Source organism: Falco biarmicus, chromosome 6 (assembly GCF_023638135.1).
Source record: "Falco biarmicus isolate bFalBia1 chromosome 6, bFalBia1.pri, whole genome shotgun sequence".
Taxonomy (NCBI): Eukaryota; Metazoa; Chordata; class Aves; order Falconiformes; family Falconidae; genus Falco; species Falco biarmicus.
In genome coordinates, this window is record NC_079293.1 from 73,946,140 (window position 1) to 73,962,377 (window position 16,238).

The 16,238-nt window shown below is 63.3% G+C and overlaps 2 protein-coding genes across 3 annotated transcripts; one reads left to right on the forward strand and one right to left on the reverse strand.

Moving 5' to 3' along the window:
- Positions 1-102: 102 nt before the first annotated feature.
- Positions 103-8,534, reverse strand: SNX17 (sorting nexin 17). Its single transcript, XM_056342218.1, has 15 exons — positions 8,402-8,534; positions 5,372-5,446; positions 4,877-4,994; positions 4,412-4,476; positions 4,122-4,232; positions 3,605-3,695; positions 3,316-3,403; positions 2,857-2,926; positions 2,653-2,745; positions 2,302-2,505; positions 1,819-1,941; positions 1,606-1,683; positions 1,342-1,416; positions 965-1,006; positions 103-876 (listed from the first exon to the last, which is right to left on the reverse strand). Exons 1-15 carry the CDS (start codon positions 8,459-8,461, stop codon positions 757-759), a joined length of 1,413 nt encoding a protein of 470 aa, XP_056198193.1. The 5' UTR covers positions 8,462-8,534; the 3' UTR covers positions 103-756.
- Positions 8,535-8,558: 24 nt separating this feature from the next.
- EIF2B4 (eukaryotic translation initiation factor 2B subunit delta) lies at positions 8,559-15,163 on the forward strand. Of its 2 annotated transcripts, none has more exons than XM_056342213.1 (13): positions 8,559-8,910; positions 9,019-9,062; positions 9,148-9,286; positions 9,745-9,954; positions 10,176-10,258; positions 10,475-10,566; positions 10,963-11,077; positions 11,426-11,502; positions 11,720-11,822; positions 12,287-12,414; positions 14,250-14,430; positions 14,530-14,710; positions 14,920-15,163. In XM_056342213.1, the coding sequence occupies exons 1-13, from the start codon at positions 8,559-8,561 to the stop codon at positions 15,117-15,119; spliced, it is 1,905 nt and encodes a 634-aa protein (XP_056198188.1). In that variant the 3' UTR covers positions 15,120-15,163. The 2 variants fall into 2 exon arrangements, with proteins under 2 accessions (XP_056198188.1, XP_056198189.1); XM_056342214.1 differs by having other exon boundaries at positions 9,748-9,954.
- The last annotated feature ends 1,075 nt before the right edge of the window (positions 15,164-16,238 follow it).

Sequence of the window (16,238 nt, forward strand, 5' to 3'; positions counted from 1 at the left end):
TCTCCCTGGGGCCCTTGTTCTGCTTCAGGAGAGGACAGTGTGGGGCTGGCAAGGTGTGCAGGGAGAAGAGGGATAGTGACCACCTCCCAACAGACAGCCCAGTACCAATCAGGATCCATTTTAATCATCATTGGTGTGTAAACATCGGTTACTGTCCATTAATGCTCGGTCGGTCTGAGCAGCAGGAGATACGTGGTTACAAGCCTAGATTACGCTGGAGTCTATGAGCGGGTTAGAGAAGGGGCTCTGCGCAGAGCCCCCTGGAGACAGTGTACTGCAGTCTGTCCCTTGAGCAGAAACCTAAACGCTAATTTGGCATTACAGAGCCTCACAAGAGCTGCTCAGTGCCACCAGGCTGCTGCTGCCAAGCCGCTGGCCCAGCCACCCGGGGCAGCTGCCCCCCTGCGCAGCTGGGCACTCAAGCCAGGCCATCCCAGCTGGGGAAGGGGCAGCTCTGCCCCCGCGCTGGGCCAGGCTCCGCGACACTGCTCCAGGGCTCAGCCTGGGCACGCTGCTCGCTGCTCGGGTTGGGCTGTTGCAGCCCTGGGAACGAGCCCTCTCCCAGCTGGAGCCAGCAGCAGGAGTTCAGCTGCCCCCACCCCAAAGGCAGCAGTGGGCTGGGGGTGAGCTCCCCAGCCCAGGGGAGCAGGGGAAGGTGGATGTAGCAGGTGAGAGGCACGTTGATTGCAACCTGGCTGCAGGTCGTACATTCCTCAGCGAAGGCCCTCGGCTGTTGCTGTCTTAGGAAGGGGGGCACTACAGATCTTCATCACCAATGCCCTCAAAGGCGTAATTGCCATGGAAGTTGTTAGCGCCCACATCGTTAGCAGAGCTGGAGTGGCTGATCCCTCGAAGGCTGACAGAGGTGAGCTTGCTCTGTGGAGAGGGAAGGCATTAGGGAGGATCCCACTCCCCCCTGCTTTGTACGAGGGTGATGGCGACAGTGCACCCACACACAACTCACCGAGAGTTTGGCCATCGGCTCCCGGGAGGCGTCAGGCGAGTCCTGTGGGGATGGCACAGTCAGGCAGCACTGGGGTGGTGGGACATGCCAACCACCCTACCCACCATTAGCCACCACTCGCCCTCCTGGGACAAGGCCAGGCTACCCTCTCTTCCCTCCCCCGGGGAGTCTGGCTCCTGGAGACTGGTCCATGGTTCTTTCTCTTCCCATGGCTATGGGAATGGGGCACAGCAGCCCTGCTGTCCTCTGGGCTTGCCCCAGCCCTGCCAAGGGGACAGTGGCACCTCTGGGGGCGGTAGGCTCTGGTACCCAATACAGCAAAGCCAGCCCACAGTCGCACTGGTCTCCCCCTGCCAGGGCCACAGGGTCCCACTCACCAGCAGTGGGGGCGATTTCACAGCCTGCTGGCTGTCTGAGCGCCGCAGGGTCCCATTCACCCGCCGGCGAAACATCTGCAAGGGGAGAAGCTCAGCTCAGCCGCAGGGTCCCCAAGGGCAACTCCAGAGGTTAAGATGGCCCCTGGGGATCCTTGAGCCGGCCCCATCCTGAGAAGAGCAAGCAGGGCCCAGCCTAGACCCCAAGGAGTCGCAGGGGCAAGATGGGATCCCACCCCAGAGACAACATCCAGCCCCAGCTGTCACCTTGCGGATGCTGCCTCCAGACTTCTTCACCATCAGCTCGTCCACCATGGACTGAAGGCAGATGCTCAGCATGATCGCCTGCAAGGGAGAGGTGTCATGAGGCTCCACGCACCGCACAGCCTTCCCAACACACCACGCCAAGCCCTTTCCTGCACAGCCACTCCCTCGCTCCCATCCTTGTCCGCTGCCAGCCTGGCACGCAGGCAGCCCTACCTGCGGGCTGGTGATGGTGACCCACTGCAGCCGGTCCTTGCTCATTAGATACTCGAAAGCCAACTCCAGCTTCACCTCGGACTTCCCTGGGCTGCTCCCCGAGGGACCATTGCTCATTGGCACCTGCAAGGGCACGTGCTAAGGCTGGGAGCCTCCAGAGGGAAAGACACCAGCTTCCCACGACCCTCTGCCAAAAGGGTAGCCCCAGCTGGCTGCTGGACACCCTGCCCAGCTCCCACTGGCCTTCCAGCACCGTCAGGTCCCCCTCACAGCGGCAGGCCCCTCAAATGTCCTCACACCGATGACCCCCTCAACCCCAAATCACGACTCGGACCTTCCCCAGGCCAGCTGGGCTGGAAGCAGGCAACACATCCAGCACCTTTCCCAGGGACAGCTGCTGGACCGGCCCAGCACAGCCAGGTCCCACCAGACCCCCACGAGCCTTCCCTGCTCTCCAGGGCCCCACAGGCAAGTGGCACTCACCGAGGATGTGACCCGCCAGCACCGCATGCGTGTGACCTTGAAGCTGCCTTCCTTGATCTGCTCGCTCGGCAGCCGCACCTGGAAGTTGAGCTCATTGTTGCCAGCACTAACGACGACATGGCATCCCTTCTCAGGGAAGTCAGTGACGCAGGGGTCAAACTTGAGATAACCGTAGTACTTCAGCGTCTGCGCCAGGCGGATGAACTGTGGACAGAGCCAGGGAAGTTCAGCACAGACACCACAACTCCTGAGCCAGGAACAGGCAACGAACTCAGCACCACGCGTTCACACAGGACTGGTGCCAGGCCAGTGCCTGGACTGCTCCAGTCACAGCATCCTGCCCTCCCCTACCTCCTTCTTAGAGACTTTTTCCTGCAGGGACTTCAGCTGCCGGTGCTGTTCCTTGTTGACAAGGATCCATCCATGCTCGATGTCTGACACCGTCTACCAAGAAGCAGAGGCTGGTGAGCAGTGGGGCCCACCTGAGACCCCGCACAGCCATAACCGAGGGGTGCAGTGCCCCTCCTCACCCAGCTGGGCCACACAGACCCTCACCTGAGCATACAGCAAGTTCAGCCCCACACGATGCTCCATTACATCATCATCATAGGAGGAGTCCCAGTAGCTAGAAGGGAACCACATGGGTCAACTTATTCCCCAGCTCCAAACAGCAATGGGGAGAAATACATCTCCCATGCTGGGGCAAGGCGCCGAGCCAGGTCTCTGGCCAGCTCCCCTGGTAGCCCATCAGTTGCCACACCCCAACTCCCCCTCTCAAGCCGATGCCAGAGGCAGCAAGGGTCGTGTCTGGGAAAACAGAAACAGGGACCAAATCCAGCAGGGCAGCCTGGCCCCCGGTGTCACGGCCTGGGACACCTGGGTGTGTTGCTGGGAGCCAAAGCACCCTGCAGACAGCAATGGTGAGGCAGGGGGTGGCCCCTGTGCAGAGCAGGGCGCCCCAGACACTACCCCACTGCTTTGGCAGTCACTGCCCCCTCCAGCCCTGCCACTCACCTCTTGCGCAGGATGATCCTGAACTCAGGGTTATGCAGGCTGGTGACGGACACATACGGCAGCTCAAACTCCTGCAGCTTCCGCACGACTGCAGGGAAACAGCAGCTCAGCAGCAGCTTGGGGCAGCAGGAGCCCACCAGACCCCCACCAGCCAGGACACCCCAGGGGAACACGCTGGATCCCCCCACCCAGGACCGTCTGGTCCAAGCACACAGCTCTCACTCCAGGGCAGGGTGCAGGGTAGACATCCCACCGCAGCCCTTGTGGGTCTCCAGTGCGCTCTACTCACAGGAGAAAGCTCCATCCTTGGTCTCTCTCACTAGGAAAAGGCTGAAGTAGCCAACCAGGTCATCTGGCAGATCCAGCTTGGAGGCCACAGCCTGGGAGCAAGAGCAGGAGGTCACCACTTCCTGCAGAGAGGCAGCACTTCTACATCCTTACCCCGTGGCAGGATCCAGCCTGCACGCATGCTCTGGGGCCTCCCAACAGCAGGAAGGCAGCACCTCTGCTGGGCTGGGGGCCAGGGCAGGACAGGCAAGTGGGGCCCAGGGGATCACTGCCACCATGATAGAGCTGGGAGCCTCCTGACATCAGTCTGGACCCAGAAAGGGTCACGAGCACATCGGCATGCTCTTCCCAGCTCCACCGCTCTTCAGCCCCTCTGGACAACCCTGCTCTGTGGGGTGGGTAGGGATGCGGCAGGGAGGGCTGAATGGCTGCCAGGCTGAGGGAACCCCTGCAACATGTGGGAAACCACAGAACTCAGCAGGAAGAGCTGGTCCCACCCAACACAAGAACTTTCGCACCTCAAGGACATCCTCTGTCTGGTCCGAGGTAAGGATGGTGACCTTAACCTTCTGGCCATTGGAGAGCAGCACTTCCAGCACCACCTCCTCTGTGGGTATCTGCTGCGTCTCCTGGAGAGAGAAACTGGACTGGCACCCTGGCCCCTCCACTGCAGACCACCCTCGCACCACTCAGACTGCCCCACAGTCCAAGGGCCCCAGCACGCACTGCCCAGTCCCAGTGGTCAGCACTCACCCCCACACAGCCTGCCCCAGCAGCCCACCACATCCAGCGGCTCCTGCCCCCTCACCTGCTGGGCCTTGCGCAGAAAGCTGTTGAAGGTCTCACTGCCTCCCAGCGTCGGGTCCTGCCGCACTGGGGGTGGAAGATGAGCAAGGAGTCAGACGTTAAGATGTGGGAAGGGGCGGGGACCCAAGCCAATGCCCATCCACTCGGTGGCCCCTCAGAGCCTGCATCCAGACTAAGCATGCACTGCATGTAGGGGGTACACATTGGCAGCCACGGACTCCCCACAGGTGGAGGCACTAGTGGGTCTCACCTCTGCCAGTGCAGGGAAGGGGAAGGGGCTGGGACAGACGAGCTGACACCCAGTGGACAAGGCCAGCTAACGCCAGAGCAAGACTGAGAATACCAACATGAGACACAGTAAACGTAAAAGTGTGGGAAGGAAGATGCGGGCAGTGCCCCAGTGCCCTGAGCAACCAAGAAGGGGACAGCTGGCCCTGAGCTGCAGCACAGGGCAGACCCAGCTTACCAGCCTGCATGTATTTCTCCAGCTGTTCCCGTCGTTGCTCTACTTCTGCCGGGGTGAGTGTGAAGATCTTCTTTGGGGGAAAGGCTGGGACCACATTAGCACCATACTCTTTCCTTAACTGGAAAGAGAGCAGAGTGCTGCCAGTGCCTCCAGGGAGATAGTGGCTGCTCTGACCCCCCACCCCAGCTGATTTCCAGGGGCCTGGCAAGGGGACCAGAAGGCTCAACAGCCTTCCTCATCCAAATGGACAGCCAGCAGTTTGCAAGAAGGTGGGATGTCACAGAGCAGGAGGAGGCCTGTACCCTGTGCCAAGGAACAGAAACCAACACCCTGCCCACAGCCAGCGCAGCAGCCAGCATGCCAGCTCTCCAGCAGCGCTCAGTGCCTCCCCGCAGCACCCAGCGGGCCACGAGCACAGCAGACCCCACAGTGCTGCCCTGCAGGAGTGGGGTCAGTCAGCAGCAGCTCCCACCGCTGCTGGGGACATCTCCCTACCTGCTCATGCAGCCCCAGGAGCTGGCTGTAACGCACTCGGCAGTGCAACACCCCATTCACGTGGATGTTGTAGGCCTGCAGGGAGAGACACCAGTCAGATCCCAGCACCTGCCCAATGGAGGGGCCCCAGGGCCTGCCCAGCTTGGGGCACACAGGCCACCCCAAGGAGAAGCCTCTGCAGGGACCGGCCCAGGAAGATGTGACACCCCTGAGGACCGTGCCGAAGGGCAGATAGGGCACCCCCAGCCATCCCTTCCTGTCAGCAGAGGTCAGCTCCTGGACCCACCAGGTCCGGAGGAAGCACCAGGACCCACCTGGAACCCTCACGTGCCCATGCCAGGCCAGGCACCACCACAGCAGCTGGGTTTGCTTTGCAGGCACCAGCCCGGTCACAGCAGCTGGGTTTGCTTTGCAGGCACCAGCCCGGTCACAGCGGCATGCCACCCGCTGCCTGGACCCCCTCCATGTGCTGCCCTGGAGCACACAGCTCCGCAGCACTTCCCTCACAGGGCCGGAGATTTCTCCGGCTCTCAGGGGCAGCACCCTCAGCAGCCGGAAGAAGAGCAGGGCCCTCACACTCCAAAGCTGCCCGTGGACACCGATGCATGCAACCAGCAGCCCCAGGCAGGCACAGCCACAGCCCTCAGCCCAGCCAGGACCAGGAGGGGCTGCTGTCAGCAGTCAAGGGCTACGCATTAGCAAGCACAGACTGATCAAATGCCCAGGACTTGCACAGGTGAGTATAAGAACAGCACTGGAAGGTTTCTGTGTGCTGCTCCTCTGAAGACACATCAGCGTCAGCACAGACCTGCAGCCCAGTGGATATGGTCAAAACTGCTCAGGAAGTACAAGTGCATCCAAGAGGTGTGTCTGATGAACACCAGGAAGACATAACCCTGCAGCTGCCCAGCCACTGGGAGAGAGTATGGAGCCATATTGCAGCCCCAGGGATGCGGGTGTCCCCAAGTCAGCAAGTAAGGAGACCCCTCCCCACTCCCTGCGGCAAGAAGTGGCAGCCAGCAGCTGCTCTCCATTCTGCAGGCCCACAACATTTGGAGGAGCGAGCACAGCAACGCAGTGGCGAGCACAGCAACCTGGGCTGTGCTCAGGCCAGCAAAGCAGGAGCCTGGCATCCAGTCAGAGAGCTGCACAGCTGGGATGTCCACGCCACCAAAGGCTGTGGGCCTGGGCTCTCTCCACCACCTCCTGGGATGCACAGCCACTGCCAGCCCTCACCACAGAGCAGGGGATTCCTTCCTCATGTGCTGCCTGCCTGCCCACCCCTGGGCCACCACAACATGCCCCGGCACTACCGGGGTGCTGAAAGTGTAAGGGTTGCTGCAGAGAGCCCGGCAGGACGTGCCTCCCACCCCAGCCCCAGGACATGCCCCCTGAGCCAGGGGAGAGGCTGGAAACCCTCTGGGACACCTCTGCCCCAGGCAGCACCAGCCCAGCCAGGGCTCGTCTGTCCCACAGCTTGGAGGGAGCCCTACAGAGTTGGGGAGGCAACTGCCCCTGCTGCAGGGGATCCCACAGAGCTGGGCCCTGGCTGCTGCCCCCTCTGCCCTGCACCCCTGCCCCAGCTCAGGTCTCCACTGATGCCACAGGCACAGGGCCGCACAGCACACAAGCCCCAGCCACTCCATGCCCCAACCACCGATCCTCTCAGGGGACAATGCTATCCCCTCTGTGCCGGAGCAGGTCCTGCTGTCCCCAGAACGGTGTTTGGGAGGGCAGGAGGGGTGCACTGCAGGGGCTGCAAATGTGCCTGCAGGCAGCGATCACAGCCCAGCCAGGTATCACCAACTGCTCTTTCGCTCACTGGAAGCCCCAAGCGTCCTGCCCCTGCAAGCTGGGGCTGCCCCAGGGTCAGCAGAGGCACCTGGGCAGGCCACGCTGGAGCTCAGCTGCCTTCTCACACCATCCTCCAAGCCAAAGGTCTTGCCAAGGGTCAAGCCAAAGGACCCTGCTGCGCAGGGTCCCTGTCGAGGGCCCAGGAGACCGGTGCGGGGCAGGGGTGGCCAGGTGGCGCAGGCAGCACTCACGCCTGCCCAGCATCAGCTCGGGGGCTGGCACCGGCAAGGCTCTCTGCAGGGTCACCAGCTCCTGCTCACAGCTGGGGCTGCAGAGGAGCAGTCCTCTGATGCTGGGGATGCTGGGGACACGGCCCTCCCCCACCCAAGGGGCCATCGCGACACCTGAGGCCAAAGTGCAGGGGGAGGCACAGGGCCGAACCTCGTGGATCACCAGGGCCCTTCGCCGCCCTTCCTGCAGCCCACGATGACGGCCGCCCCTGTCCCCCACGCACCGCACCGCGCATCCCAGACGGTTGAGACCGCCCCAGAGAGGGATGTCGGCAGAAGCGGGGGGCTCGGGGTCCCCGCGGCACGGCCGCGAGGCCCGGAGCTGGTGGGCGCGGGCCAGGCCCCGGCCCTGCGGCCGCACCCGGGGGGCTCTGCCCACCACAGCCCGCGCCGAGGCCTCGGGGAGCCGCTCCCGGAGGTGCTCGGCAGCCGCAGGGCGGGCACGGCCAGCCCAGCAAAACAGGAAGCCGGGAGGAACGGACGGGCCGCCGGGCCAGGATGAGCCGGGCCCCCCCGGGCCGCAGCGCACCGGGCGAGCCGCTCCCCCCCACCCCCGCGCAGGGCACGGCCCCAGCACCCCCAGTGGGGTCGCAGCCCAGGGACACTCCCCCGAACCCGCCGGGATCTGGCTTGAACCGCAGGGCCCGGCCCCGGGGCGCAGGGGCGGCGCGGCCCGACGCCCGCCCGGCCGTCTGGGGGGTGGCGGCCGGCCACGGGGGAGGGCTGGCCGCCTCCCCCGGCCCCCGGCCCGCACAGGCCACCCGCCACAGGGCCCGCGGGCTCACACGGCTCCAACCAGGCAGGGCGCGGGCAGCGTCCGCCCCGGGACAGCGGACTCGCACCCGGCCCCACCGGGCGCTGTCCCCGCCGCCGCGGGGCCCCGCCGCAACCGGGCCGCATCGCCCCGCTCCGCCCCGCGGGACAGCGCCGCTCCGGCCCCGCTCACCACGTAGGCGGTGCCGCCGTCGCCGGCGCGGGTCTCGGTCTCGGGGATGGAGAAGTGCATTGCGGGGCCGGGGCCGGGACGCGCGCCCCCGCTACCTGCCGCGCGCCGCCATGTCGGGCCGGTCGCTCCCCGGCGCCGCCCCGCGGGGGCCCCCGCGATGGCGAGGCCGGTGGAACCGCCCGCCGGGGCCGGCCCGCCCCGGCCGCCCGCCCCGCCCCGCCCCGCGGGAGCCTGCCGCAGCCCCGGGCCCGCTGCCCGGCACCGTCCGGCAGGGGCCGCGGCTCTGCCCTGCCGCGCTCGGTGCTGGGCGCCGGCCACGGGGAGGGACGGCCCGGGAAAGGGAACAGCCCCCCCCGCCCGCGCCTTGGCTGCGGGGTGGCGTCATCGCGCGTCACGCGGAGGGCCGCCGACGTCACGGCAGGTGGTGCAGAGACGGCGGGCGGCAGCGGCCTCCGGGCGGCAGGGGGCGCTGCGGCAGGGCGCCATGGCGGAGCGGGCCGCGCCGGACGGTGAGTGCGGAGCCGGCGGGGGCACCCCGGGACCCCGCCGCTCGGCACCCACCCAGCTGCCCCCGCCAGCCTCTCCCCGGCCCCTCTCACCCTTTCCCCTCGTTCCAGGTGCGGGCCCCGAAGCAGCCGCGCCGGTGCCGGTAGGACCGCAGGTGAGCTGCGCCGAGGACCGGTGTGGGGCTGGGGGCCGGGGGCCTGCATGGGGGCCGGGGGCTGCCTGACGGTCTGTGCCCGCAGGACCCAGAGCTCTCCCGGGAGGAGAAGCTGCAGCTGCGGAAGGAGAAGAAGCAGCAGAAGAAGAAAAAGAGGAGCGAGAAGGGGCCGGCAGCTGAGCCCCCGGAGCAGGGGACGCCCTCCGACCCAGGGCAGCCGCGGGGTGAGGACCCCCTTCCCCCGAAGCAGCCAACAGCCGGGGAGCCCCGCCGCTGACCACCCTGAGCTGGGACAGCCCTGCGGCAGGGCCCTGGTGGTCTCTCGGCTGGGAATGCCCCCAGGCTGGAACAGCCCTGCTTAGGGGAGGCTGCAGCAGCACCTCCAGCATATCCCACTTCTCTGCACCCAAGCCCTGGGCCTCGCTGCCCCAGACCCTGCATTCTTGCGGGGCTGAGATACAGGGAGGCCGTTCCCCTCCCCACCTGGCTGGCCTGCTGGTTCCATGTCAGCCGCGCGGGGTTGTCAAGGTGCTGGAGAATGAGGGGTTTAGTCCCACCTGCCCCTCCAAAGGCAGACCCTTGCACAGAGGAGGGCCTCCCTGCCATGGGCTGCTCCACGTGCTGGGCTACATCTCCTGGTGGTAGAGGCTGGGCACAGACTTCCCTCTTCTGTCTCCTGCAGTAGCTGCTCACCCCACGTTCCCGCCAGCCTTGGCCGATGGCCCCAACGATGGCAAGAGGCCCCCAGCGGGCAAGAGCAAAGCTGAGCTGCGAGCAGAACGCCGGGCCAAGCAGGAGGCTGAGCGGGCCCAGAAGCAGGCCAAGAAAGCAGAGCTGAGCCAGGCAGCCACAGTAGCCAAGCCCAGGCTGACCCCCACCGAGCCTCAGTCCGGTAAAGCTATCATCACCACAGGGTGCAGAGGGTGGGTGGGTGGGTGAGCAGGGAGGGAGGGGTCTGGGGTGAACACCTGCAGGGTCTGCCCATCTGATTCTTCCCTGGTGTCCTAGGCACTGCCCTGCCGCGTATTTCCCACATCTGGGGGCAGCGTGACTGGGCTGGGGGCTGCACAAGGGCAGTAACACCCCACACTGCCCTCCCCACTATCTTCACAGTGGTAAAGCGGCTGCCAGAGCACGTACAGGTGGATGACCCTGCTGCCCAGAGGAAACTGGCCAAAAAGCTGGAGCGGCAGCAGGTAGGAGGAGGGCTGGGTAACAGGCTGCATGCTTCAAGGCAGTCATGCTGTAGGTGTGTGGTGGCGGTCAGGTTGCAGGTGTGGTGGGACTGGGGCCTGCTCTCTGCTGGGCGGGGGGGACCTCTGGTGTTGCTACGAGTGAGCGCTGGGTGTGGCTGGTGGCACTGGAGTGAGCAAGGCGCTGTGGTGGCCATCATCAACACTGTGCGGCTACAGGTACCTCTGAGACAGGACTACGGCACCAAGGTCAACCTGTTCTCCCACTTGCACCAGTACAGCCGGAAGAAGCCGCTGACGCAGCAGATGAGGTATGTGGCCTCTCAGCCCAAGCCATTAGCAAATGTTTGGCTCTTTGGCTGGCCTGGCTACAAAACAGCTGTAGTGAAGGGGTACCCTGGTCCTGTGTGTGGGCTGGCCTTGATGGGGTGGCAGGGGACACCTTCGCTTGCTTTGGGGAGCAGTGGCACCGGCAGCTGGGTGTCCTGCCCATGGGATGAGGAGAGCTGCCCTCGGGGAGGGCAGGGCCACAGGAGAAGGGTCTGAGGGGTTAGCCTGACTCCAGCTCACAGAGTAAGTAGGGGCTGACTGACAGCTCCCTTCTTGGGCTGTCCCTCAGGTGGTTTGGCTGCGGGCCTAGCAATGGGTTCTTGTTCCTAGGCTGTAGAGGGCCAGTGCTGACAGCTCTCTCATATTTGTCCCTGCAGCATCCCCTCCACTGTAATTCACCCAGCTGTGGTGCGCCTAGGCCTCCAGTACTCCCAGGGCATCATCAATGGTTCCAATGCCCGTTGCATCGCCCTGCTGGAAGTCTTCAAACAGGTATGTGAGCAGCTACCCATGCCCACCAGGCAGCAGGGGCATTGCACCAGGCACAGGCAGCTCTTCCCGTTCCCTGACTGCTGAGGCTATATCTGTGCTCAGTCATCCTCAGCCTCTTCCTTCTGACCATACCCAGGTCTGGGCCCTGCTGGTATCCTGTTTCAGTGCTGCCACTGCAGATTTAAGTTCCTGGAGCACCCCTTTGCCCCCTGCCACATGAAAGCATGTCAAGCTGTACAGTACTCACTTGTGCCTGGTCTGCAGCCTCTTGGGCAAGGGTGGTTGTGTGCCCTGCCTGGTCAGAAAGGGCAGGTGCCCTAAGCTCAGCTCTCTTCCTTCTTGTCTCAGCTGATCCGGGATTACTCAACTCCCCCAAATGAGGAGCTGTCACGGGACCTGGTGGCCAAGCTGAAGCCACACATCAGGTGAGGGCTCCCAGTGCCAGTGCAGAGGGACTGAAACTCCTCTGAGGGTGGTCCATTGGTCACCTCTCTGGGTTGGTGTCCACCCAAATCTGGGCTGACTTCCCTGGGGCTCTGGGTTCTGCCTCCCTGTGCACCATCCTTAGCTCAGCTGTACCCTCTCCTTTGCTTCTCCAGCCCTCCAGGCTGCTCTGGAGCTAAACCTGTTTCCTCTCTGCAGCTTCCTGAACCAGTGCCGGCCCCTATCAGCCAGCATGGGCAACGCCATTAAGTTCCTCAAGAAGGAGATTTCATGCCTACCCGACACCCTGAGAGACGAGGAGGTGAGTGGCCTCACCCGAGCAGCAGGCTCCAGCCCTCTGGATGCAGGTGCCATGTGGTGGTGGTACGTGTCAGGAGACCCCTGAGGCCACATGGCTAGTGGGCTGAGAGGAGTTGGCTGGTGAGTCTGAGCAGTAAATCTCCATGGGATGACCAGAGCAACTGACCCAGGAGGTGCAGGGGAGACAACAGGCAGAGCTGGGAGGGCCTAATGGCAACATCAAACGCATAGTCAGGCACCACAGTCTGCTAGGAGGCTTGTGCTGGGACAGGAGTGGCCCTGCATGTCCTGCAGAGCCCCTGTCCCAGGGGAAGGTGCCATTCAGTAAACGGACTGGTTAGAAGCAGGGCCAGGCTCTCCACTTGCAGGCAGAGCTGAGCCTGCTGTCCTGCCAGGCTGCAAGGGACCACAGAGTGTCCATGGTGTGGCAAGGCCATGCTGTACATGATCGTTGTATCTCCCTAGGCGAAGGAGAAGCTGCAGAACACTATTGACAAATACCTGCGGGAGAAGATTCTTCTAGCAGCTGAAGCCATTTCAAGGTCTGCCTTTGAGAAGATAAATGACAATGACGTGATCCTGGTGTACGGATGGTAAGAGGAGAGCCAGGGCAGCAGGTGGAAAAGGGAAACAGAACAGCTGAGTGAGCATGGGAAGCTCTTGCAAAAGCAGTTTTTCAAGGGTGGGAAGGTCAGTGTTGCCCAAGGGTGAGGCAGGAGTTGTGTTCTGGGGAGGGGGCAGTTGGAGGTGCCAGCCAGAACATGGCTGTGGTGGGAAGCTGGTAAATGAAAGGCACAAGGGAGAAGTTTATGACCAGTGGGGCAGGATACAGCAGTGGATGAATGAGGGTGTCAGTACAAAGCAGAGCATGGCCCTGGGATCAGCACTTGCCAGCTGGCTGTGGATGTATTGTTAGTGCTTTAGAAAAAGCAGAGAGCTCATTAGGACTCTTGTCCCGTCCTGGGAGATGGGCAGGCTGATGAGCTCGCATCACGAGGTGGTGACAGAGCGCTTTCTGCCTGGCAGCTGCCAAGGGGAATGCTAAACCATGTTTGTGGAGCACAACGGACAGTGTTGGCAGGCTCGGCTGCAAGCAGGCATCCTTGGAGGGCCCCACCGCAGGGGGACTGTGTCCTGCTGATGTTTCAAATTTTTCCGCACACAGGGACAGGCTAGATGCTGGAAGCAGTGGAGCCCTCAGGCTCATTAGAGGAACAAGTAGGAGGGTCTGATCAGGTAGCCTTATACCAGCCTATACTGATTAATGTTGTTGCGTTAGCACCTCAAACTCAGTTTGCGAGTGCCCGCATTTGCAGTGCCTGCCATTTCAACTAACCCAGGCTCCGAGACCCGCCACCCTGTCGTGTTGCAGTGGTGGGCCACACTTGACTGGGCCAAGAAGTGCCTGATGGAGGCCCAAAGCCATTGCCGCCAGCAAAGCCTGTACTGAAGGCTCGTCCATATGACTTTGCTGTTCTTGTTCAGTGCTTGGCACTGTCCTCTGCACCTGTCCAGAGTTAAGTGTTTCAAGAAACCCAGATTCACCAGTTCTTCAATACAAGACATTTACAGAGTAGCCATGGCTGTTTACTGGCATTTTAAACAAACTGCAGCAAAGTAAAATGTCTAGAAGTAAAAATACAGAAGCTCGTTCTTCCTTTGAGGGACTGTGTCCCAGGAATTAGAGGTGGGAAAAGGAGTCAGAGACTGCTGTGACAAGAGAGTCCAGATGTGTGCCTCCTGTGTGGCTGGAGGAGGAGGGAGCAGGGGCAGGAGGCCAGTGCAGACCTGGAGTGTTAGGAGAGGGAAACTTGGAGAGGGTTTGGAGGGGGAGTCCCTCGCTGTGGTCACGGACAGCTGGAGGCCAGTGCTGCTTCCAGGGAGGGCTGACACATCACTTTTCCTGGGGGCTGATTCTCTGTGCAAAGACAGGGAGAGGGGGGCCCTGGAAGTGAGCGCAGCAAGAGGGTGTCTGGAAGGGGCAGCATTTGTAACGGCAAGGGTGGGCGTCAGCTCTGGCTGGACTCATCTCCAGGCAGCGCTAGCCCGTCAGGGTCTGGGTGGGAGCCCAGCTCCCGCCCTGGGTAAGGGAGACGTTGCCCTTTTTCGGCTGGATATGCCTGGGGACCCACCATGGCAGCTGGCACCTGGCAGCGCCTGCTCTGCTGTGGCTGCTGGCAGCCATCTCCTGCTGTGGGGCACCTGTCAGAGCTGCCCCCTGGGCAAGACCCCATGCTAGGGCTCAGGAAACCTCCCCGGCCAGCACCTGATGAGTCCTGCACCAGAGCCAGCACCAAGGAAGGTGTCCTGGCACTGGGCATCTCTGGGCAATGCTGGCAGCATGCAGCATCACCACGGGGCAGCTGGGGCAGCCAGGTGAGAGCCTGGCTTGGTTGGATGGGGCAGCCTCCTAACTGGTGTCCCTCAGCTCTTCCCTCGTGAACCGCACACTGTGCGATGCCCACGTGAAGAAGGGCCGGGCCTTCCGTGTGATTGTGGTGGATAGCCGGCCACGGCTGGAAGGCCGGGAGACACTGCGCCGGCTGGTGCGTAAGGGCATTCACTGTACCTATGTGATGATCAACGCCATTTCTTATGTGCTGCCTGAGGTGAGGAGCAGAACGGGGCTGTGCCAAACATGGAGGTGGGCATGAGGGAGGCTGCAGAATGATAAAAGGTGCTAACAGATCCTTGTGCTTTCCTGACAGGTGTCCAAAGTGCTGCTGGGAGCCCATGCACTCCTGGCCAATGGCTCTGTCATGTCCCGGGTGGGGACGTCCCAGATAGCGCTAGTCTCCAAGGCCTACAACGTGCCCATCCTGGTGTGCTGCGAGACCTACAAGTTCTGTGAGCGAGTGCAGACAGACTCTTTTGTCTCCAACGAGCTGGGTATGTCTTCTGTCCCCTTCCTCCCATCTGAGACCTGCTCCCTCTTCCCGCTGCTGGCCAGGATGGGCCACTCTGCCCTGCTGTTTTCCTTCCCTTCCCCTGCTCACAGGAGGGGTGGCCTGGCAGGCAGCAGCGGTTTGTGCTCCCAGGGCAGGATGGAGAGGTGCTGTGCCTCCCCCTGATCCTGCCGTCTGCCGCTCTTTCCACAGATGACCCCGATGACCTGATCGTGCTCCGGAAGGGCCAGGCCCAGCTGGGTGGCTGGGCAGAGAACAAGTCCTTACGCCTCCTCAACCTGGTCTATGATGTGACACCACCTGACCTGGTAGATCTGGTCATCACAGACTTGGGCATGATCCCCTGCACCTCAGTGCCTGTAGTTCTGCGTGTCAAGAATGTGGACCAGTAGTAGGGACAGCTGCATGGACACTAATAAACCAGGCCCTCAATACACCTTGTCTGCCTTCTGTGATGTGGTACTGGCACCCTATGTCACCATAGGCTTAGCTCTGCACTTTTCTTGGGCATTCTGACACTCCTGCCCAGCTCAGCCCAGCCCCTCTCCTCCTGCTCCAGGCTGCAGTGGGGATCTTCCCTGTCCCTAGGCCCCTTCTCTGGGACCTGGCGGAAACGATGATGAGGATGCTATGGTGACAGCCCCTGGCTCACACCTGCTCTGGCTTCGGTTCTGGCAGCTACTAGAGTTTATGTGGGAGAGCCTGGCACCTCGGACCCTGCAGCACCCCAGGGGTGCCAAGGCTGCTCCTGCAAGAAGGGCCTAGTGCAGGGTCCAGCCTGAGCAGAGGCTGGGGACTCTGGTATGGGAAGGGAGTGGCTGCAGCATTCCCATCCCTTTCTGCAGCAGTAGAACCGGTGCTCATCCCAGCTCTAGGGCAGGCATTGCTGTGGGCTGTCTGTGCTTCCGCCCCTGGAGCCTGTCGCTGCTGGTGCCCCTGCACGTTCCCAGCTCTGGGGCGTGGGGGGGAGTGCAAGAGATCGGGGGTGCTGGTTATCCTGGCCTCTTCCAAAAAAGGCGGGGGTCTGCAAACACAGGTCTGCAATCCTGGCCACGGTGGTGGGCAGCAGCATGCTCTGTGTTCCCAGCCGGGAGCGGGGTGAGGAAGGCCGGGTACTGACAGGGCTCGAGGGCCGGCGCCAGGCCGTGGGTCCCTGAGACCCCCTACGGCTAGCTGAGCTGCCGGGTGATGCCCCCCGGCTGCGTTATTAGGCGCAGGGGGCAGGCACAGCAGCAACGGGCCGAGCCTTTCCCGCCTGGGGACGGGGGCGGCGGCGGGCGGGGCCCCGCGTATGGGGCTCACGGCTCCGCCAGGTGCGGGGTGGCCCGTGGGGAACGGAAGTCCCGCCGCTCCACAGCCAGGCCACCGCGATCCGCCGGGACGGGGAGGTGGGGCCGGCAGCCCAGCTCGCTCCTGCGGAACCTCATCGCCTACCGCGGGCGGCGGGGCGGGGCCGGCGGGGCGTGGGCGTGCCCATGCAGATGAGGCGCCGCGCGGGCTCCTGGGGGCCC

Excerpts from the sequence above, each read along its gene's own strand:
- EIF2B4 (XM_056342213.1), top strand. The coding sequence starts at position 8,559 with ATGGCGAGGCCGGTGGAACCGCCCGCCGGGGCCGGCCCGCCCCGGCCG. Across the intron at positions 9,063-9,147 it reads CGGTGCCGGTAGGACCGCAG|GACCCAGAGCTCTCCCGGGA; the intron begins GTGAGCTGCGCC and ends CTGTGCCCGCAG. Across the intron at positions 11,078-11,425 it reads TGCTGGAAGTCTTCAAACAG|CTGATCCGGGATTACTCAAC; the intron begins GTATGTGAGCAG and ends TTCTTGTCTCAG.
- SNX17 (XM_056342218.1), bottom strand. The coding sequence starts at position 8,461 with ATGCACTTCTCCATCCCCGAGACCGAGACCCGCGCCGGCGACGGCGGC. Across the intron at positions 4,995-5,371 it reads TCCTGGGGCTGCATGAGCAG|TTAAGGAAAGAGTATGGTGC; the intron begins GTAGGGAGATGT and ends CTCTCTTTCCAG. Across the intron at positions 2,927-3,315 it reads AGGATCATCCTGCGCAAGAG|CTACTGGGACTCCTCCTATG; the intron begins GTGAGTGGCAGG and ends GTTCCCTTCTAG.